Raw genomic sequence first — 24,135 nt, 5'->3', positions numbered from 1 at the left:
AGGAGGAGCAGACTCTGGTGTCTCGTCTGTGCCGGGTATTGTAATACAGGCGGAGCAGACTCTGGTGTCTCCTCTGTGCCGTGTATTGTAATACAGGTGGAGCAGACTCTGGTGTCTCGTCTGTGCCGGGTGTTGTAATACAAGTGGAGCAGACTCTGGTGTCTCCTCTGTGCCGGGTATTGTAATACAAGTGGAGCAGACTCTGGTGTATCCTCTGTGCCGGGTATTGTAATACAAGTGGAACAGCCTCTATTTCTTGTCTGTGAGGGCTTCTTTTAATACAGGTGGAGCAGACTCTGGTGTCTATGCCTGGTTATTGGAGCAGTCTCTGGTTTCTTCTACACGTTGTAATAGAATAGGGACATAATGCGGTAATATGAAGGAACAGGGACATAATGCCGGTAATAAGTAGGAACAGGGACGTAATGCCGGTAATAATAAGAAACAAGGACATAATGTCTGGAAGATGAGGGAACAGGGACATGTTACCGGCATTGTGTCCCTGTACCCTCCTACATAGGACATGCCGGTCACATGAGAGGACAGGGACATAATGCCGGTAATTCGGGAACGATACGGATGTAATAAAGACGTGTTACATGTTTGTACGTCACCCCCTTTATACTGGAGATTGGTACTTTGGAATTGTGCATTTCACGGTATCGTTGGATGGAGAAGAATCAGCCCGTGCAGCCCGCAGATAACAAGACCCTAATGCAGCAGCAGCAGCTCTGCGCTACTCTGTTGTAGACTTGGTGGGGGGCTCTTAGAAGAGCCTTTGGGTCCTTCCTGCGGGGACGGGGCACATTACTTGGCGCCTAATGAGAAGAAGCCGCCGCTGCTGCTTTATTCCTGCTCCATTCGAGTTCAGGCGGGAGATGTTCCTATTGGTAGAGACGGAGGAGGGGGCGTGGTGTTATCTGCGAGTCTATAGAAATATTCTACTTCCTCATTGGCTACAGTGTCTGGCGTTGAATATCAGTTTTAGATGCGGCCAATCAGAGAAGAAGCTCTCTGCTCCATCCGGGTATAAGAAGTGACGGTGGGAGCGCAGCCGTTAGATCTGATCAGATAATAGACATGTCTGGAAGAGGAAAGCAAGGAGGCAAAGTGCGGGCTAAAGCCAAGACCCGCTCATCCCGGGCAGGACTTCAGTTCCCTGTCGGTCGTGTGCACAGACTTCTCCGCAAGGGTAACTACGCTGAGAGGGTCGGCGCCGGCGCTCCGGTCTACCTGGCCGCTGTGCTGGAATATCTGACCGCTGAGATCCTGGAACTGGCCGGAAATGCCGCCCGGGACAACAAGAAGACCCGAATCATCCCCCGTCACCTGCAGCTGGCCGTGCGCAATGACGAGGAGCTCAACAAGCTGCTGGGTGGTGTGACCATCGCTCAGGGAGGCGTCCTGCCCAACATCCAGGCCGTTCTGCTGCCCAAGAAGACCGAGAGCAGCAAAAGCGCCAAGAGCAAGTGAGCGCCGCTTATCCCACATTTAACCACAAAGGCTCTTTTAAGAGCCGCCCACATGGTCCTTAGAACAGAGCTCACCGCTGATCTCCGATATGTAAACGTTCTGCGCCAGATAAGTGGCTCTGCTTGTACAGAGATCTACCCATATGAATTCATATACCGCGGGGATAAACATTGAAGAGGAAGCCGTAGGGTGGGTGGGTGTAGAACTGCGTTACTCATGACCTATACATTCACTACTGCCTCGTGCAGATGGTGGCGCTGTCCTCATTGGTGCACTAACTATACTGTACAGGACACATTAATAGTACAACTACTCCAGTGATTCATGTTCACGATCTACAACCCGCCCCCGACTACATAGTATCTTAAATTCTATCTTCCAGTCTCACTGGATTCTTCGAATGCGTCTCAGTAAATGTTACTCTGCAGCAACTTCATCCGTTAGTGGGATGAGGGGAGTCCTAAGTATAGACAACGCACAGTGTTAGTACGAAGTAGAAATAGGTGCATTCTGTTTCCTGTCATTGTATTGCCAGCAGCTCGATTATACCAGCAGTCTGGCAAAGTGACATACAAGACAATGCAAGTCGATACTTATGTGGAACTTGGTGCTACAAATTGGTAGTTTGTTTTGAAAATCTCGTAACATTTGTAGCAATGAGAGCAGCTTGGAAAACACGGCCCCTCCAACATTGGGTTTTGATCTTGAAAAATGCCGTATCAGCTGCATCAGTTTCTCCTTTTTCAATCATTGAATTCGTCTCACTAAATGTTGCTCTGCAAGAAACTGCACGCGTTACTGTAATAAAGTGAGTCCTATATCGGGACCGCAGACAGATTCATTATTAGTACTAGAGGTTATCAGATTTATTGCCAGCAGCCTTATTAATCCCAGCCGTCCGGCAGAATGAGATACGGGCCGAGCCGATACTTGTGTCAAAGTTGGTCCCAGTAACAGATTTATTGTTTGTTGTAAGAATCTGGTAACATTAGTAACAGTGACAGCAGCTAAGAAAACACTGGCCCTCTCTCCAAGGATTGCGGAAAGCACGTTGCCCAGCAGCAAGCTGGACGCCGAAGAAGCAACACAGCAAGTCCGCTGTTTGATCCACTGCTCGTGCGCTTATACAGCGCTATGAGCAACTGAGCGGATATTCAGCGGTGTTTCTGCCACTCCTGTACGTGCAGGCATCGGCACAAACGGCGTCCGGCAGCGCCGCTACGAGGAGGTGTTTTCCTGCCTGAGTACCTTACTGCTATACTTGCTGGCGAGTGATCCTCTTTCCCTTCAGATTAACATTCCCTGGTCTAAGACCCAATTCAGTCAGCTGCTTCTAGGACGCTATTAGGGGACACACTGCAGTCCACATATCCGGCTCCTCATTGGAAGACCGACGTGATACTGTGTATATAGAAGTAGAAGGTCACTGCTCAGATACACGAGCGGTCACCAGCAGACATCATAGCTGATCTATAGAGGATGTGGCGGCTCTGAGAAGAGCCTTTTTTGTGTTGTGTAAGATGGAGCTGAGCAGGAGCAGAATTAACCTCCGAAGCCGTAGAGAGTGCGGCCCTGGCGCTTGAGCGCGTACACCACGTCCATAGCGGTGACGGTCTTCCTCTTGGCGTGCTCGGTGTAGGTGACGGCGTCACGGATGACGTTCTCCAGGAAAACCTTCAGCACGCCGCGAGTCTCTTCATAGATGAGACCGGAGATGCGTTTGACGCCTCCCCTGCGAGCTAGACGGCGGATTGCAGGCTTGGTGATGCCCTGGATGTTATCACGGAGCACCTTCCTATGCCGCTTAGCACCGCCCTTTCCGAGTCCTTTTCCTCCTTTACCGCGACCAGACATCCTGTAAGCTGGAGCTAAAGAGAAATATTGTACCGAGAGCCGCGGGGCGCGTCTTTATATAGACCTTGGGTGGACCAGAGAGAGAACTGTAAGACATGTCATTTCCGGGGCGTTCCTCTCAGCTAATTTACATTACCAATCCCTCCCCCTCCCGTTGATTGGCTTAACTCAGATTTTGAATTGCAAGCTCATTTTACAATACCGGCAGCTCTTTTCCCGCTTCTACTTGTACTTTCCTTCATATTACCGGCATTATGTCCCTGTTCCCTTATCTTACCGGCATTACCTCACGGTTCCTTCATATTACCGGCATTATGTCCCTGTTTCTTCATATTACCAGCATTACGTCCCTGTTCCTTCATATTACCGAAATTATGTCCATATTCCCTCATCTGAACCGGCATTATGTGCCTGTTCCGTCATCTTACCGGCATTACGACCCTGTTCCTTCATATTACCGGCATTACGTCCCTGTTCCTTCATATTTTTGGCATTATGTCCCTGTTCCCTCATCTTACCGGCATTTTGTCCTTGTTCCTTCATCTTACCGGCATTACGTCACTGTTCCTCCATATTAGTGGAATTACGTCCCTGTTCCTTCATATTATCGGCTTTATGTCCCTGTTCTCTCATATTACAGACATTATGTCCCTGTTCCCTCATCTTACCGGAATTGTGTCCCTGTTCCCTCATCTTACCGGCATTATGTCGCTGTTCCTTCATATTACCGGCATTACATCCCTGTTCCTTCATGTTACCGGCATTACGTCCCTGTTCCTTCACATTACCGGCATTAGGTCCCTGTTTCTTAATATTATCGGCATTACAACCCTGTTCCTTCATATTACCGGCATTATTTTCCTGTTACTTCATATTACTGCCACTAGGTCCACTGTAGGAGGGTACAGGGATATAATGCCGGTAATATGTCCCTGTTCCCTCATCTTTCAGACATTATGTCCCTGTTCCCTCATATTACCGGCATTACGTCCCTGCTCCTTCATATTATAGGCATTACGTCCCTGTTTCTTCATATTACCAGCATTACGTCCCATTTCCTTCATATTACCAGAATTGCGTCCCTATTCCTTCATATTACCGGCATTAGGTCCCTGTTCCTTCATATTACCAGCATTATGTCCCTGTTCCTTCATATTACAGGCATTTTGTCCCTGTTCCTTCATATTACAGGCATTATGTCCCTGTTCCTTCATATAACCGGCATTAAGTCCATGTTCCCTCATATTACCGGCATTATGTCCCTGTTCCCTCACCTTACCGGCATTATGTCTCTGTTCCCTCATTTGAACCGGCATTATCTGCCTGTTCCTCTATATTACCGCAATTACGTCCCTATTTCTTCATATTACCGGCATTACGTCCCTGTTACTTCATATTACCGGCAATACGTCCCTGTTCCTTCATATTACACACATAATGTCCCTGTTCCTTCAAATTACCGGCATAATTTCCCTGTTACTTCATCTTACCGGCATTATTTTCCTGTTCCTTCATATAACCGGCATTATGTTCACTGTAGGAGGGTACAGGGACATAATGCCGGTAATATGTCCCTGTTCCCTCATCTTACACGCATTATGTCCCTGTTCCTTAATATTACAGACATTATGTCCCTGTTCCCTCATATTACCGGCATTACGTCCCTGCTCCTTCATATTATCGGCAATAAGTCCCTGTTTCTTCATATTACCAGCATTACGTCACTGTTACTTCATATTACCGAAATTGCGTCCCTATTCCTTCATATTAACGGCATTATGTCCCTGTTCCTTCATATTACCAGCATTATGTCCCTGTTCCTTCATATTACAGGCATTTTGTCCCTGTTCCTCCATATTACCGGCATTATGTCCCTGTTCCTTCATATTACAGGCATTATGTCCTTGTTCTTTCATATTACCGGCATAATGTCCTTGTTCCTTCATATTACAGGCATTATGTCCCTGTTCCTTCATATAACCGGCATTAAGTCCCTGTTCCCTCATCTTACCGGCATTATTTCACTGTTCCCTCATCTGAAACGGAATTATGTACCTGTTCCTTCATATTACCGGCATTATTTCCATGTTCCTTCATATTACCGGCATTACGTCCCTGTTCCTTCATACTACCGAGATTATGTCCCTCTTCCCTCATCTTACCGGCATTTTGTCCCTGTTCCTTCATCTTATCGGCATTACATTCCTGTTCCTCCATATTACAGGAATTACGTCCCTATTCCTTCATATTACCGGCATTACGTCCCTGTTCCTTCATATTACAGGCATTATGTCCCTGTTTCTTCATATTACCAGCATTACGTCACCGTTCCCTCATATTATCGGCATTATGTCCCTGTTCCCTCATATTATCGGCATTAAGTCCCTGTTTCTTCATATTACCAGCATTACGTCACCGTTCCCTCATATTATCGGCATTATGTCCCTGTTCCCTCATATTACCGGCATTACGTCCCTGCTCATACATATTATCGGCATTAAGTCCCTGTTTCTTCATATTACCAGCATTACGTCCCTGTTCCTTCATATTACCAGAATTGTGTCCCTATTCCTTCATATTACCGGCATTATGTCCCTGTTCCTTCATATAACCGGCATTAAGTCCCTGTTCCCTCATCTTACCAGCATTATGTCCCTGTTCCCTCATCTTACCAGCATTATGTCCCTGTTCCCTCATTTGAACCGGCATTATGTCCCTGTTCCTTCATATTATCGGAATTACGTCCCTGTTCCTTTATATTATCGGCATTACGTCCCTGTTCCTTTATATTATCGGCATTACGTCCCTGTTCCTTCATATTATCGGCATTACGTCCCTGCTCCTTCATATTATCGGCATTACGTCCCTGTTCCTTCATATTATCGGCATTACGTCTCTGTTCCTTCATATTATCGGCATTATGTCCTTGTTCCTTCATATTATCTGCATTACGTTCCTTTTCCCTCATTTTACCGGCATTATGTCCCTGTTCATTCATCTTACCGGCATTATGTCCCTGTTCCCTCATCTTACCGGCATTTTGTCCCTGTTCCCTCATCTTACCGGCATTGTGTCCCTGTTCCCTCATCTTACCGGCATTATTTCACTGTTCCCTCATCTGAAACGGCATTATGTGCCTGTTCCTTCATCTTACCGGCATTACGTCACTGTTCCTTCATATTACCCGCATTACGTCCCTGTTCCTTCATACTACCGAGATTATGTCTCTCTCCCTTTCTATATACCGAGATTATGTCCCTGTTCCCTCATCTTACCGCCATTTTGTCCCTGTTCCTTCATCTTACCGGCATTACGTTCCTGTTCCTCCATATTACCGGAATTACGTCCCTATTCCTTCATATTACCGGCATTACGTCCCTGTTCCTTCATATTACAGGCATTATGTCCCTGTTCCTTCATATTACAGGTATTATGTCCCTGTTTCCTCATATTACCAGCATTACGTCCCTATTCCCTCATATTATCGGCATTATGTCCCTGTTCCCTCATATTACCGGCATTACGTCCCTGATCCTTCATATTATCGGCATTAAGTCCCTGTTACTTCATATTACCAGCATTACGTCCCTGTTCCTTCATATTACCAGAATTGCGTCCCTATTCCTTCATATTACAGGCATTTTGTCCCTGTTCCTTCATATTACCAGCATTATGTCCTTGTTCTTTCATATTACCGGCATTATGTCCCTGTTCCTTCATATAACCGGCATTAAGTCCCTGTTCCCTCATCTTACCGGCATTATGTCCCTGTTCCCTCATCTTACCGGCATTATGTCCCTGTTCCCTCATTTGAACCGGCATTATGTGCCTGTTCCTTCATATTATCGGCATTACGTCCCTGCTCCTTCATATTATCGGCATTACGTCCCTGCTCCTTCATATTATCGGCATTACGTCCCTGTTCCTTCCTATTATCGGCATTGCGTCTCTGTTCCTTCATATTATCGGCATTATGTCCCTGCTCCTTCATATTATCGGCATTACGTCCTTGTTCCTTCATATTATCTGCATTACGTTCCTCTTCCCTCATTTTACCGGCATTTTGTCCCTGTTCCCTCATTTACCGGCATTATGTCCCTGTTCCCTCATCTTACCGGCATTTTGTCCCTGTTCCCTCATCTTACCGGCATTATGTCCCTGTTCTCTCATCTTACTGCCATTATGTCCCTGTTCCTTCATATTACAGGCATTATTTCCCTGTTCCTTCATATTATCGGCATTACTTCCCTGTTCCTTCATATTATCGGCATTACGTCCCTGCTCTTTCATATTACAGACATAATGTCCCTGTTCCCTCATCTTACCGACATTATTTCCCTGTTCCTTCATATTATCGGCATTATGTCCCTGTTCCTTCATATTACCGGCATAATGTCCCTGTCCCCTCATATTACACGCAATATGTCCCTGATCCTTCATATTACAGGCTTCATGTCCCTGTTCCTTCATATTACCGGCATAATGTCCCTGTCCCCTCATATTACTGGCATTATGTCCCGTGTAGGAGGGCACAGGGACATAATGCCGGTAATATATCCCTGTTTCCTCATCTTTGAGGCATTATGTCCCTGTTTCTTCATATTACAGGCATTATCTCCCTTTTCCTTCATATTACCGGCATCATGTCCCTATTCCTTCATATTACCGGCAACTTGTCCTGTTCCTTCATATTACAGGCATTCTGTCCCTGTTCCTTCATATTACCAGCATTATGTCCCTGTTCCTTCATATTATCGGCATTATGTCCCTGTTCTTTCATATTACAGGCATTATGTCCTTGTTCTTTCATATTACCGGCATTATGTCCCTGTTCCTTCATATTACCAGCATTATGTCCTGTTCCTTCATATTATAGGCATTTTGTCCCTGTTCCTTCATATTACAGGCATTATGTCCTTGTTCTTTCATATTACCGGCATTATGTCCCTGTTCCTTCATATAATCGGAATTATGTCCCTGCTCCTTCATATTATCGGCATTACGTCCCTGTTCCTTCATATTATCGGCATTACGTCGCTGTTCCTTCATATTATCGGCATTACGTCCCTGTTCCTTCATATTATCGGCATTACGTCCCTGTTCCTTCATATTATCGGCATTATGTCCCTGCTCCTTCATATTATCGGCATTACGTCCCTGTTCCTTCATATTATCGGCATTACGTCCCTGTTCCTTCATATTATCGGCATTATGTCCCTGCTCCTTCATATTATCGGCATTACGTCCCTGTTCCCTCATCTTACCGGCATTTTGTCCCTGTTCCTTCATCTTACCCACATTTAGTCCCTGTTCCCTCATCTTACCGGCATTATGTCCCTGTTCCCTCATCTTACCGGCATTATGTCCCTGTACCCTCATTTGAACCGGCATTATCTGCCTGTTCCTTCATATTACAGGCATTATTTCCCTGTTCCTTCATATTACCGGAATTATGTCCCTGTTCCTTCTTATTACAGGCATTATGTGCCTGTTCCTTCATATTATCGGCATTACGTCCCTGTTCCTTCATATTATCGGCATTATTTCCCTGTTCCTTCATATTATCTGCATTATGTCCCTGTTCCTTCATATTACCGGCATTTTGTCCCTGTTCCTTCATATTATCTGCATTATGTCCCTGTTCCTTCATATTACCGGCATTATGTCCCTGTTCCTTCATATTACCGGCATTATGTCCCTGTTCCCTCATCTTACCGGCATTATTTCCCTGTTCCTTCATATTATCGGCATTTTGTCCCTGTTCCTTCATCTTACAGGCATTATGTCCCCGTTCCTTTATATTACAGGCATTTTGTACCTGTTCCTTCTTATTACCGGCATTATGTCCCTGTTCCTTCATATTACCGGCATTACGTCCCTGTTCCTTTATATTACCGGCATTATGTCCCTGTTCCTTCTTATTACAGGCATTATGTCCCTGTTCCTTCATCTTACAGGCATTATGTCCCTGTTCCTTTATATTACAATCATTATGTCCCTGTTCCTTCATATTACAGGCATTATGTCCCTGCTCCTTCATCTTACAATCATTATGTCCCTATTCCTTCATATTACCGGCATTATGTCCCTGTTCCTTCTTATTACCGGCATTATGTCCCTGTTCCTTCATATTACAGGCATTATGTCCCTGCTCCTTCATCTTACAATCATTATGTCCCTATTCCTTCATATTACCGGCATTATGTCCCTGTTCCTTCTTATTACCGGCATTATGTCCCTGTTCCTTCATATTACAGGCATTATGTCCCTGCTCCTTCATTTTACAATCATTATGTCCCTGTTCCTTCATATTACCGGCATTATGTCCCTGCTCCCTCATCTTACCGGCATTACGTCCCTATTCCTTCATATTACTGGGATTATGTCCCTGTTCCTTCATCTTGCAGGCATTATGTCCCTGTTCCTTCATCTTACAATCATTATGTCCCTGTTCCTTCTTATTACAGGCATTATGTCCCTGTTCCTTCATATTACCGGCATTATGTCCCTGTTCCTTCATCTTACAATCATTATGTCCCTGTTCCTTCATCTTACAATCATTATGTCCCTGTTCCTTCATCTTACAATCATTATGTCCCTGTTCCTTCCTATAACAGGCATTATGTCCTCCAGTCCCATCACCCTCTGGTCTATCTGCTTCATGTCATACTATGAAAGAATGCTCTAGAGATTGACATGTGACAGGACTGTGTCTGGAAATGACAGCTCCTGTACACTCGGAGTCGTCTGCTGATGGAGAATGGGATTCGTCCGGTGAGAAAAAAATGTTTTCCCTTCTGAGGAACGTATCCATTTTTAGGTTGGGTTTTGTGCGGCCCAGTAGTTCTCCGTTTGTCCCCGATTCCACCCTTCGTGGCCGGGTTTTACCCGTTTAGCTGGAGGATTGCGGCATGTTGGTGAAGAGCTCTGGAATCAGGCGACCATCACACAGCGCGGCTAGCTCTGACCCACAACTTACTTTATTTCATCAGAAAACTTGGAATCTGAAGAAAGTTCAGGCTCCACAACTTACTCAAAGCATCCTGTCAGGTCTCCCAGAACTCTTTCCTAGAGGGGACCTCAGAGGGTCGGGACTGTTACTCATGTGTCCCGATTCGTGTTGGATTTCTATTTGTAGTTACAGCAGGTTGCCAAGCAACCCAACTCACACTAGCAATGTCTTCCTGCTAGGGGCCACAGTTCCGTGCTTCCAGCCAGGGCCGCCATCAGGGGGGGTATTACTGGTACTCCCGTCAGGGGCCCGGCCACATGGATGAAGAAAAGGGGCCCGCCGGGCTGCCGTCGCCCCCCTCCCTCGGACTGTTGCCCCCCCTCCCTCGGACTGTTGCCCCCCCACTCGCAACGCTCACGGCCCCCCCCTCGCAACGACCGCGGCACCCCCCTAGCGACCCCCCCTAGCGACACCCCCCTAGCGACACTCCCCTAGCAACACTCCCCTAGCGACACTCCCCTAGCAACACTCGCGGCAGCCCCTGCATACCTGTTGTTGCTTCACTGGAGGGGAAGATGCAGCATGTGCTGAAGCTGCGTGTGGAGATCCCGCCCCCCAGCTCCTCTACACTGCCGACCGGACCTGCAGGCTGGTGAGTATGTTCCCCTATCCATCCTGATTCCCATCCCCCTGACCCCATTTGTAGATTGTATAAAGTTGGTTAAAAAGTTTTTTGGTATTTTTTCGTTTTCCTAGCGTTTTTTTGCCGCGATTTTCGTAATCGCGGCAAAAATGGCGCAGTTTTGCCGCGATTATATAAAAATCGTGGCAAAACCGCGTGATTTGTGCCGCAATTACGAAAATTGCATAAAAAAAAGATACAAAACATGAAAAGTGCTGTTAGGCTATATTCTCACAGTGCGGTCAAGTCACGTTTTTGCAAAAATTGTGGCAAAAAAATGGGATTTCACCGCACTGTGTAACTAGACTAAGGCCTTATTCAGACGGCCGCATTCGGTCTGTGACATACGGAGCGTGTATCGGCTGTATCTCACAGGCTGACCACAATTCATGGAGCCGGACTCCTAGCATCATAGTTATCAGTGTTGCTAGGAGTCCCTGCCTCTCTGCGGGAATACTGTCCCATACTGTAATGATGCTTTCAGTACGGGACCGGGGACAGTATTCCCACGGGAAGGGAGGGACTATGAGCATAGATAACTGTGATGCTAGAAACCCGGCTCCCTGAACTGTGGTCGGTCCGGGAAATATGGCCGATACACGGTCCTTATATCACAGACCGAACATGGACATCTGAATAAGCCACTTACTTGCCTCCTATTTTTGGTGCGGATTGCGCACTGAAAATTCACTACAAATTACAATATAAGGCCTTATTCACACGAACGTGTTATACGTCCGTGCTACTAGCGTGATTTTCACTGGCGTCGCACGGACTTATGTTAGTGAATGGGGCCGTTCAGACTGTCAGTGAATTTCACGCAGCGTGTCTGCGCTGTGTAAAACTCACGACATGTCATATACTTGCCCGTGTTTCGCGCAGCACGCACACATTGAAGTCATTGGGTGCGTGCAAATCGTGCACGGCACACGGAAGCACTTCCGGGTGACGCGCGTGATTCGCGCTACAGCTGGTAAAGAAGAGAAGGGAAACATAAAAGCCCCCCCTTCTTTACTGTGTTGTAACATCACAACAGAGTGTCATAATGATGCCGGCTGCGCGAAAATCACGCAGCCGCGCACCATATGCTGACGCCACACTGAACTTTTGCTCGGGTAAAATGCAGCGTTTTTTGCGCGTGCAAAACGGACACGTTCATGTGAATAAAGCCTAAGGCGATATTCAGACCAACGTGTGTGAAGAACGGCCGTTTTTTGTGGCCGAATTGCAGCCGTGCGGGACCCGTTTTCACACATCCCTCATAGACTTGAGTCTATTGAGGGATCCGTGAAAACGCACAAAAATAGGACATGTCCTATTTTTTTACAGGCCATTCACACGATCTGTTAGAACAACAACCGTGTGAATAGCCCCATAGAAATACCTGCAGCCGTGTGACGGCCATTAAAAAAACGTCCTTCACACGGACGATTAACACCTTAGTCTGAATAAGCCCCAACTCATGTGAATGGGGTTTGTCAGAACCTCACGCACGTGCAGCATTTCACCCCACAAATAATTATTTTTCAGCTTCCCAGTACATTATGCGGCACAATAAATGGTGCCATGAAAAACTACAACTTGCACCGCAAAAAACAAGCCCTCAAGTAAAAAAAATTATAGCTTTTGGAAGGTGGAGAGGAAAAAACAAAAGTTAAAATCCAAAAAATGGCTGAGGAGGGAAGGGGTTAAATAAGCTGCATGCCTATTAGCCCTTATTCACACGACAGGGTTTCCCGGCCGGGTGACGGCCGTTCATAAATCGGCCGGCACCCGGCTGCAGTAGGAACAATAGACCCCTAAAGGGCTATTCACACGACTGATTTTTTGACGGGCCGGGAAAACCGTCCGTCCAAAAATGGGACATGCCCTATTTTCGTCCGTTTACCCGGCCGCCCGGCTCCCATAGAAGTCTATGGGGCCGGGTAATACAAGGCCATCACCGGAATGTTTCCCGAGTGATGGCCGTGTCTACCGTCGCTCGCTCTCTCCTCCTCACAGCGCAGAGTGCATGTGAGGAGGAGGAGTGTATCTCATTCAGAAGAAGCGCTCTATGCTGGAGGTAACACTGCGGGGGTACTGCTGTACTGTGTGGCAGGGCTGGGGTGTACAGCAGGTGGAAGGGGGCGCTGCGCTGGCTCCCTTCCCAAATCGCCCTGGCCCTGCGAATCAGCCTCCTTTCCGCCCTGGCGCTTCTTCAGACATCGCTACCGCTATAGCAGCCATAGCAGCTGCTAGCGGCGACACCTACCATGGCCGATGGCGCCGCTAGCAGCTGCTGCGGCTGCTACTGCTGTAGCTTCGTCCCTCCTCTGCTATGTGCTAGCCCCACTTTAGCTCCCTGAAGGAGCGGAATCCCTGTGTGTTCAGGGATTCCGCTCCTGGACAGAGCGCTTGATGTCTCTGTCCATATCTGGGCAGTGACACCAGGGGAAACTCCTGAAGCGGAATCCCCGAACACTCTGTGACCGGGGATTCCCCACCAGGAGAAGCCAGTAACGTTCAGTGTCCATAAATGGACACAGACAACAGGGGCTTTTCCTGAAGTGGAATCAGCGGTCACATGGGGATTCCCCTTCAGGAGTTGCCCCTGATGTCACTGTCCAGATATGCCCGGCCCGGAACGGATGCAAAACTAATGCAAACCGGCCGGGAAAAACGGCGGGACACTATCGTGTGAATAAGGCCTTAGGGTATGATCACACAATTATCAAAATCAGTCTGAAAATACAGAGATATTCAAGGGAAAACAGCTCCTGATTTTCAGAAGTTTTTTTAAGCAAACTCGTGTTTGCTCATCCACTTCTCTTCGTTACCACCCAGCTTCTGGCAGTGCACAGACGCACAGCGTGTCCTCGCGAGATCACGCTGTGACGTCACTCACTTCCTCCCACAGGAACTTCATCGCGTCGGATAAGCGAGGACACGCTGTGTGTCTGTGCACTGCCAGAAGCTGGGTGGTAACGAAGAGAAGTGGATGATGCTGATTCGTCAGCATCATACACTTCTATTCACAACGCCCAGCTAGTAAAAGAAGGAAAAACGCCCCGATGTACATACACAATACATGCCCAGATGTACACCCACAATACACGCCCAGATGTACACCCACAATACACGCCCAGATGTACATACACAATACACACCCACTTGGACATAACTTTAAACACGCCCAGTTGTACATAAGAAAGGCTCATTTGCATAAATATAAAAATGCTCATAACTTGGCCAAAAATGCTCGTTTTTGAAAAAAAACAAAAACGTTACTGTTATCTACATTGCAGCGCCGATCTGCTACAATAAGAGATAGGGGTTTGAAAATCTGGTGACAGAGCCTCTTTAAGGCCCCTTCACATCGTATTGTTGCCCTAAGTTTATCGTGTAGTCAGGAAATCTCCTACCTTACAGTATAAACAACGTAAACGATAATTCACAGGGCTCCATTATGTCCTTTTAGCCTCCGTCGGGCTGGTGGACGTCGGTTTACCTTCTTTTTGAAGGATCAAATGGCGTAGTAGACTTTGTTATTCCGGAGTCCCCAGGCAGCATCACAAGTGCTCTAGGAGTCCCCAGGCAGCATCACAAGTGCTCTACCCGTGGACTTTGTCCCTGGGAGCTCCTGACATCACTGTCCATATATGTAAAGTGACATCAGGGGATTCTCCAGGGCCGGAATCCCTGGCCAGAATGTTGCCGACGCTCCGGCCGTGTACTCAGGCTTTGTGCAGCTTCTGACGTCACTTTATGTATATGGACATCAGGAGCAGCGCCATAGTCCCTGGGCAGAGCGCTAGTAGAAGGCTCCAGCCCTGTTCATGAACAGTGACTTCAGTAGTTTCCCAAGGGCCATTTCCCAGGCGACGTTTCCCACTGTATGCCATACAGTCGGATACGTTTTAGCTAAATAGATCAAAATCCGGAGCATGAACCGGTCACTGCCGACTCCATGGTTTCCTTCACTGTAATTGACATCAGCACCAAAATCATTTAATGCGAATAACGTACAAACGTGAGCGCCACACATTCTGTTGCCCACCCCCGGTAATGATGGGGGGGGCCCAGACATCATGGCTGTATGGGGCCCAGAAATTCCTGATGGCGGCCCTGCTTCCAGCCACATTAAGTTTCCATTGAAACAAGCCCAGCGGCCCATTTAAAGAGGGATCCAACCTGCCATCCCTTACCTGCAAATGAAGGCACTTCCTTGTGTTTCACTGGTTGTTCTGGACTTCAATCATCCGCTTGTTGCTGTATTCTGCCCCTCTCTCGCTCCTTTTGATTTCTTGTCTGGTACATGTAGCTCTACTCCGGCCTTTCACTACTCCGGGCTGTCACTACTCCGGGCTGTCACTACTCCGGGTTGTCACTACTCCGGGCTTTCACTACTCCGGGTTTTCACTACTCCGGCCTTTCACTACTCCGGGCTTTCACTACTCCGGGTTTTCACTACTCCGGGCTTTCACTACTCCGGGCTTTCACTACTACGGGTTGTCACTACTCCGGCTTTTCACTACTCCGGGTTTTCACTACTCCGGGCTTTCACTACTCCGGGCTTTCACTACTCCGGGCTTTCACTACTCCGGGTTGTCACTACTCCGGGCTTTCACTACTCCGGGTTTTGAGCCCTGGTCTGTACTGTGACTACGTCCTCGTCTTGTCATATATCCTTATTGCTCTCTTAGTGATGACCCTTAGCTCTGTTCCGGACTGCGCCTCTGATCTTGCCACTAACATCCCTATGCAACGCTCCGCTGCCAATTTGTCATTACTCTCAGGACTGCAACCTAGGAATCCGAACGGGAAAATCAATACCTCCTTGCTGGGGTTAAAGGTGAGGAAGAGGGAGATTCCTTAAACTCCACAGTTTAAATTAGCGAGCACCAAACGTGACAACGTGCCCTCCTACACGGGACATTATGCTGGGATTATGAGGGAACAGGGACATTATGCCGATAATATGAAGGAACAGGGACATAATGCCAGTAATATGAGAGAACAGGGACATAATGCCGGTAATATGAGGGAACAGGGACATTATGCCGGTAATATGAGGGAACAGGGACATTATGCCGGTAATATGAGGGAACAGGGACATTATGCCGGTAATATGAGAGGACAGGGATATAATGCTGGTAATATGAGGGAACAGGGACATAAAGCCGGTAATATGATGAAACAGGAACATAAAGCCGGTAATATGAAGGAACAGGGACATAATTGCTGGATGTATATAGTGGAGTGCTGGTTGTATATGGTATATTTCTGGATGTATATAGTGGAGTGCTGGGTGTATATAGTGGAGTGCTGGGTGTATATAGTGGAGTGCTGGTTGTATATAGTATATTTCTGGATGTATATAGTGGAGTGCTGGGTGTATATGGTATATGGTATATTGATGGGTGTATATAGTGGAGCGCTGGTTGTATATAGTGGAGTGCTGGGTGTATATGGTATATTGCTGGGTGTATATAGTGGAGTGCTGGGTGTATATAGTGGAGTGCTGGGTGTATATAGTGGAGTGCTGGGTGTATATGGTGGAGTGCTGGGTGTATATGGTGGAGTGCTGGGTGTATATAGTGGAGTGCTGGGTGTATATAGTGGAGTGCTGGGTGTATATAGTGGAGTGCTGGGTGTATATAGTGGAGTGCTGGGTGTATATAGTGGAGTCCTGGGTGTATATAGTCGAGTGCTGGGTGTATATAGTGGAGTGCTGGGTGTATATAGTGGAGTGCTGGGTGTATATAGTGGAGTGCTGGGTGTATATAGTGGAGTTCTGGGTGTATATAGTGGAGTGCCGGGTGCATATAGTATATTGCTGGGTGTATATAGTGTATTGCTGGGTGTATATGGTATATTGCTGGGTGTATATGGTGTATTGCTGGGTGTATATAGTGGAGAGCTGGGTGTATATAGTGGAGCGCTGGGTGTATATAGTGGAGCGCTGGGTGTGTGTATATAGTGTAGTGCTGGGTGTATATAGTGGAGCGCTGGGTGTATATAGTGGAGTGCTGGATGTATATAGTGTAGTTCTGGGTGTATATAGTGGAGAGCTGGGTGTATATAGTGTATTGCTGGGTGTATATAGTGGAGTGCTGGGGGTATATAGTGGAGTGCTGGGTGTATATAGTGGAGAGCTGGGTGTATATGGTTGAGTGCTGGGTGTATATAGTGTAGTGCTGGGTGTATATGGTGGAGTGCTGGGTGTATATAGTGGAGTGCTGGGTGTATATAGTGGAGTGCTGGGTGTATATAGTGGAGTGCTGGGTGTATATAGTGGAGAGCTGGGTGTATATAGTGGAGAGCTGGGTGTATATAGTGGAGTGCTGGGTGTATATAGTGGAGTGCTGGGTGTATATAGTGGAGTGCTGGGTGTATATAGTGGAGTGCTGGGTGTATATAGTGTATTGCTGTGTGTATATAGTGGAGAGCTGGGTGTATATGGTGGAGTGCTGGGTGTATATGGTGGAGGTGCTGGGTATATATAGTGGAGTGCTGGGTGTATATAGTGTAGTGCTGGGTGTATATGGTGTAGTGCTGGGTGTATATGGTGGAGTGCTGGGTGTATATAGTGGAGTGCTGGGTGTATATAGTGGAGTGCTGGGTGTATATAGTGGAGTGCTGGGTGTATATAGTGGAGTGCTGGGTGTATATAGTGGAGTGCTGGGTGTATATGGTATATTGCTGGCTGTATATAGTGTATTGCTGGGTGTATATAGTGGAGTGCTGGGTGTATATAGTGGAGTGCTGGGTGTATATAGTGGAGTGCTGGGTGTATATAGTGGAGCGCTGGGTGTATATAGTGGAGCGCTGGGTGTATATAGTGGAGCGCTGGGTGTATATAGTGGAGCGCTGGGTGTATATAGTGGAGCGCTGGGTGTATATAGTGGAGCGCTGGGTGTATATAGTGTATTGCTGGGTGTGTATATAGTGTATTGCTGGGTGTGTATATAGTGTATTGCTGGGTGTGTATATAGTGTATTGCTGGGTGTGTATATAGTGTAGAGCTGGGTGTATATAGTGTATTGCTGGGTGTATATAGTGTATTGCTGGGTGTATATAGTGTATTGCTGGGTGTATATAGTGTATTGCTGGGTGTATATAGTGTATTGCTGGGTGTATATAGTGTATTGCTGGGTGTATATAGTGTATTGCTGGGTGTATATAGTGTATTGCAGGGTGTATATAGTGTATTGCTGGGTGTATATAGTGGAGTGCTGGGTGTATATAGTGGAGTGATGGGTGTATATAGTGGAGTGATGGGTGTATATAGTGGAGTGATGGGTGTATATAGTGGAGTGCTGGGTGTATATAGTGGAGTGCTGGGTGTATATAGTATATTTCTGGATGTATATAGTGGAGTGCTGGGTGTATATGGTATATGGTATATTGATGGGTGTATATAGTGGAGCGCTGGTTGTATATAGTGGAGTGCTGGGTGTATATGGTATATTGCTGGGTGTATATAGTGGAGTGCTGGGTGTATATAGTGTAGTGCTGGGTGTATATGGTGGAGTGCTGGGTGTATATGGTGGAGTGCTGGGTGTATATGGTGGAGTGCTGGGTGTATATAGTGGAGTGCTGGGTGTATATAGTGGAGTGCCGGGTGCATATAGTATATTGCTGGGTGTATATAGTGTATTGCTGGGTGTATATGGTATATTGCTGGGTGTATATGGTGTATTGCTGGGTGTATATAGTGGAGAGCTGGGTGTATATAGTGGAGCGCTGGGTGTATATAGTGTAGCGCTGGGTGTATATAGTGTAGCGCTGGGTGTATATAGTGGAGCGCTGGGTGTATATAGTGTAGTTCTGGGTGTATATAGTGGAGAGCTGGGTGTATATAGTGTATTGCTGGGTGTATATAGTGGAGTGCTGGGGGTATATAGTGGAGTGCTGGGTGTATATAGTGGAGAGCTGGGTGTATATGGTGGAGTGCTGGGTGTATATGGTGGAGTGCTGGGTGTATATAGTGTAGTGCTGGGTGTATATAGTGTAGTGCTGGGTGTATATGGTGGAGTGCTGGGTGTATATAGTGGAGTGCTGGGTGTATATAGTGGAGTGCTGGGTGTATATAGTGGAGTGCTGGGTGTATATAGTGGAGTGCTGGGTGTATATAGTGGAGTGCTGGGTGTATATAGTGGAGTGCTGGGTGTATATAGTGGAGTGTTGGGTGTATATAGTGGAGTGCTGGGTGTGTATATAGTGGAGTGCTGGGTGTGTATATAGTGGAGTGCTGGGTGTGTATATAGTGGAGTGCTGGGTGTATATAGTGGAGTGCTGGGTGTATATAGTGGAGTGCTGGGTGTGTATATAGTGTATTGCTGTGTGTATATAGTGGAGAGCTGGGTGTATATGGTGGAGTGCTGGGTGTATATGGTGGAGGTGCTGGGTATATATAGTGGAGTGCTGGGTGTATATAGTGTAGTGCTGGGTGTATATGGTGTAGTGCTGGGTGTATATGGTGGAGTGCTGGGTGTATATAGTGGAGTGCTGGGTGTATATAGTGGAGTGCTGGGTGTATATAGTGGAGTGCTGGGTGTATATAGTGGAGTGCTGGGTGTATATAGTGGAGTGCTGGGTGTATATAGTGGAGTGCTGGGTGTATATAGTGGAGTGCTGGGTGTATATAGTGGAGTGCTGGGTGTATATAGTGGAGTGCTGGGTGTATATAGTGGAGTGCTGGGTGTATATAGTGGAGTGCTGGGTGTATATAGTGGAGTGCTGGGTGTATATGGTATATTGCTGGCTGTATATAGTGGATTGCTGGGTGTATATAGTGGAGTGCTGGGTGTATATAGTGGAGTGCTGGGTGTATATAGTGTATTGCTGGGTGTATATAGTGGAGCGCTGGGTGTATATAGTGGAGCGCTGGGTGTATATAGTGGAGCGCTGGGTGTATATAGTGGAGCGCTGGGTGTATATAGTGGAGCGCTGGGTGTATATAGTGGAGCGCTGGGTGTATATAGTGGAGCGCTGGGTGTATATAGTGGCGCGCTGGGTGTATATAGTGGAGCGCTGGGTGTATATAGTGGAGCGCTGGGTGTATATAGTGGAGCGCTGGGTGTATATGGTGGAGCGCTGGGTGTATATGGTGGAGCGCTGGGTGTATATGGTGGAGCGCTGGGTGTATATGGTGGAGTGCTGGGTGTATATGGTGGAGTGCTGGGTGTATATAGTGGAGCGCTGGGTGTATATAGTGGAGCGCTGGGTGTATATAGTGGAGCGCTGGGTGTATATAGTGGAGCGCTGGGTGTATATAGTGGAGCGCTGGGTGTATATAGTGGAGCGCTGGGTGTATATAGTGTATTGCTGGGTGTGTATATAGTGTATTGCTGGGTGTGTATATAGTGTATTGCTGGGTGTGTATATAGTGTAGAGCTGGGTGTATATAGTGTATTGCTGGGTGTATATAGTGTATTGCTGGGTGTATATAGTGTATTGCTGGGTGTATATAGTGTATTGCTGGGTGTATATAGTGTATTGCTGGGTGTATATAGTGTATTGCTGGGTGTATATAGTGTATTGCTGGGTGTATATAGTGTATTGCAGGGTGTATATAGTGTATTGCTGGGTGTATATAGTGGAGTGCTGGGTGTATATAGTGGAGTGATGGGTGTATATAGTGGAGTGATGGGTGTATATAGTGGAGTGCTGGGTGTATATAGTGGAGTGCTGGGTGTATATAGTATATTTCTGGATGTATATAGTGGAGTGCTGGGTGTATATGGTATATTGATGGGTGTATATAGTGGAGCGCTGGTTGTATATAGTGGAGTGCTGGGTGTATATGGTATATTGCTGGGTGTATATAGTGGAGTGCTGGGTGTATATAGTGTAGTGCTGGGTGTATATAGTGGAGTGCTGGGTGTATATGGTGGAGTGCTGGGTGTATATGGTGGAGTGCTGGGTGTATATGGTGGAGTGCTGGGTGTATATGGTGGAGTGCTGGGTGTATATGGTGGAGTGCTGGGTGTATATAGTGGAGTGCTGGGTGTATATAGTGGAGTGCTGGGTGTATATAGTGGAGTGCCGGGTGTATATGGTGTAGTGCCGGGTGTATATGGTGGAGTGCTGGGTGTATATAGTGGAGTGCTGGGTGTATATAGTGGAGTGCTGGGTGTATATAGTGGAGTGCTGGGTGTATATAGTGGAGTGCTGGGTGTATATAGTGGAGTGCTGGGTGTATATAGTGGAGTGCTGGGTGTATATAGTGGAGTGTTGGGTGTATATAGTGGAGTGCTGGGTGTGTATATAGTGGAGTGCTGGGTGTGTATATAGTGGAGTGCTGGGTGTGTATATAGTGGAGTGCTGGGTGTATATAGTGGAGTGCTGGGTGTATATAGTGGAGTGCTGGGTGTATATAGTGTATTGCTGTGTGTATATAGTGGAGAGCTGGGTGTATATGGTGGAGTGCTGGGTGTATATGGTGGAGGTGCTGGGTATATATAGTGGAGTGCTGGGTGTATATAGTGTAGTGCTGGGTGTATATGGTGTAGTGCTGGGTGTATATGGTGGAGTGCTGGGTGTATATAGTGGAGTGCTGGGTGTATATAGTGGAGTGCTGGGTGTATATAGTGGAGTGCTGGGTGTATATAGTGGAGTGCTGGGTGTATATAGTGGAGTGCTGGGTGTATATAGTGGAGTGCTGGGTGTATATGGTGGAGTGCTGGGTGTATATGGTGGAGTGCTGGGTGTATATGGTGGAGTGCTGGGTGTATATGGTGGAGTGCTGGGTGTATATGGTGGAGCGCTGGGTGTATATGGTGGAGCGCTGGGTGTATAGGGTGGAGCGCTGGGTGTATAGGGTGGAGCGCTGGGTGTATAGGGTGGAGCGCTGGGTGTATATGGTGGAGCGCTGGGTGTATATGGTGGAGCGCTGGGTGTATATGGTGGAGAGCTGGGTGTATATGGTGGAGCGCTGGGTGTATATGGTGGAGCGCTGGGTGTATATAGTGGAGCGCTGGGTGTATATAGTGGAGCGCTGGGTGTATATAGTGGAGCGCTGGGTGTATATGGTGGAGCGCTGGGTGTATATGGTGGAGCGCTGGGTGTATATAGTGGAGCGCTGGGTGTATATAGTGGAGCGCTGGGTGTATATAGTGGAGTGCTGGGTGTATAGAGTGGAGTGCTGGGTGTATAGAGTGGAGTGCTGGGTGTATAGAGTGGAGTGCTGGGTGTATAGAGTGGAGTGCTGGGTGTATAGAGTGGAGTGCTGGGTGTATAGAGTGGAGTGCTGGGTGTATAGAGTGGAGTGCTGGGTGTATAGAGTGGAGCGCTGGGTGTATAGAGTGGAGCGCTGGGTGTATAGAGTGGAGCGCTGGGTGTATAGAGTGGAGCGCTGGGTGTATAGAGTGGAGCGCTGGGTGTATAGAGTGGAGCGCTGGGTGTATAGAGTGGAGCGCTGGGTGTATAGAGTGGAGCGCTGGGTGTATATAGTGGAGCGCTGGGTGTATAGAGTGGAGCGCTGGGTGTATAGAGTGGAGCGCTGGGTGTATAGAGTGGAGCGCTGGGTGTATAGAGTGGAGCGCTGGGTGTATAGAGTGGAGCGCTGGGTGTATAGAGTGGAGCGCTGGGTGTATAGAGTGGAGCGCTGGGTGTATAGAGTGGAGCGCTGGGTGTATAGAGTGGAGCGCTGGGTGTATATGGTGGAGCGCTGGGTGTATATGGTGGAGCGCTGGGTGTATATGGTGGAGCGCTGGGTGTATATGGTGGAGCGCTGGGTGTATATGGTGGAGCGCTGGGTGTATATGGTGGAGCGCTGGGTGTATATGGTGGAGCGCTGGGTGTATATGGTGGAGCGCTGGGTGTATATAGTGGAGCGCTGGGTGTATATAGTGGAGCGCTGGGTGTATATAGTGGAGCGCTGGGTGTATATAGTGGAGCGCTGGGTGTATATGGTGGAGCGCTGGGTGTATATGGTGGAGCGCTGGGTGTATAGGGTGGAGCGCTGGGTGTATAGGGTGGAGCGCTGGGTGTATAGGGTGGAGCGCTGGGTGTATAGGGTGGAGCGCTGGGTGTATAGGGTGGAGCGCTGGGTGTATATAGTGGAGCGCTGGGTGTATATAGTGGAGTGCTGGGTGTAATTGCCTGGTTATTGGACGAGCAGTCTCTGGTTTCTCTTTTCTCAATTCATTGTATATTTCATGGGAACCTGTCTGGTAGTTTTAACCCCTTGAACCGTCACCATGCGGTAATACATGATCTGACAGTATTCCGCTGTATGTTTTTTTCAGATGCAGCAAAATCCTTAAAATCCACTTTTAAAACGACGCACACTATATGCTAATTACTCATTAGAGGGTCATGGGGCGGTGCCGATATCCTCACGAGTCACATAGTCCTGCCTCCAAACCCACCTTTCCATGTTTGAGTGACATCTCCCTGGCTGATACAACTTTCTCGGATGTGCCATTGCCTTCTGGCATTATACACAAGGGGAGGAGCTGTGTGGCACTATACACAAGGGGGAGAGCTGTGTGGCACTATACACAAGGGGGAGAGCTGTGTGGCACTATACACAAAGGGGGCTGTGTGGCACTATACACAAAGGGGGCTGTGTGGCACTATACACAAGGGGGAGAGCTGTGTGGCACTATACACAAGGGGGAGAGCTGTGTGGCACTATACACAAAGGGGGCTGTGTGGCACTATACACAAGGGGGAGAGCTGTGTGGCACTATACACATAGGGGGGCTGTGTGGCACTATACACATAGGGGGGCTGTGTGGCCCTATACACAAGGGGGAGAGCTGTGTGGCACTATACACAAAGGGGGCTGTGTGGCACTATACACAAAGGGGGCTGTGTGGCACTATACACAAAGGGGGCTGTGTGGCACTATACACAAAGGGGGCTGTGTGGCACTATACACAAAGGGGGCTGTGTGGCACTATACACAAGGGAGGCTGTGTGGCACTATTTACAAGGGGAGGGCTGTGGCACAATCTACAGGTGTCTGTGTGTGGCACTATACACAAAGGGGGCTCTGTGGCACTATACACAAAGGGGGCTGTGTGGCACTATACACAAAGGGGGCTGTGTGGCACTATACACAAGGGGGGCTGTGTGGCACTATTTACAAGGGGAGGGCTGTGGCACAATCTACAGGTGTCTGTGTTTGGCACCATCTGCTAAGGGGGGTGGTGTGCTGCACTTTCTACTAAGGGGGGCTCTG

General features: G+C 47.7%; 2 protein-coding genes and 1 pseudogene across 2 annotated transcripts; 2 read left to right on the top strand and 1 right to left on the bottom strand.

The window, feature by feature from the left end:
* Nucleotides 1-1,080: 1,080 nt before the first annotated feature.
* Nucleotides 1,081-1,473, top strand: LOC142698047 (histone H2A type 1). Its single transcript, XM_075847775.1, has one exon. It carries the CDS (start codon nucleotides 1,081-1,083, stop codon nucleotides 1,471-1,473), a length of 393 nt encoding a protein of 130 aa, XP_075703890.1.
* Nucleotides 1,474-2,955: 1,482 nt separating this feature from the next.
* On the bottom strand, nucleotides 2,956-3,327 carry LOC142698049 (histone H4). Its single transcript, XM_075847777.1, has one exon. The coding sequence runs from the start codon at nucleotides 3,325-3,327 to the stop codon at nucleotides 3,016-3,018; it is 312 nt and encodes a 103-aa protein (XP_075703892.1). The 3' UTR covers nucleotides 2,956-3,015.
* Nucleotides 3,328-10,842: 7,515 nt separating this feature from the next.
* The window catches only part of LOC142698043 (uncharacterized), a 29,065-nt pseudogene continuing 15,772 nt past the window's right edge, over nucleotides 10,843-24,135 (top strand).

This window comes from Rhinoderma darwinii (assembly GCF_050947455.1).
Source record: "Rhinoderma darwinii isolate aRhiDar2 chromosome 11 unlocalized genomic scaffold, aRhiDar2.hap1 SUPER_11_unloc_3, whole genome shotgun sequence".
NCBI classification, from domain to species: Eukaryota; Metazoa; Chordata; class Amphibia; order Anura; family Rhinodermatidae; genus Rhinoderma; species Rhinoderma darwinii.
Note: the sequence above shows the minus strand (reverse complement) of the source record. Positions and strands in the feature narration are given on the sequence as shown.

Bases quoted from the DNA above. Each gene is read 5' to 3' on its own strand.
- LOC142698047 (XM_075847775.1), top strand. From the start codon at position 1,081: ATGTCTGGAAGAGGAAAGCAAGGAGGCAAAGTGCGGGCTAAAGCCAAG.
- LOC142698049 (XM_075847777.1), bottom strand. From the start codon at position 3,327: ATGTCTGGTCGCGGTAAAGGAGGAAAAGGACTCGGAAAGGGCGGTGCT.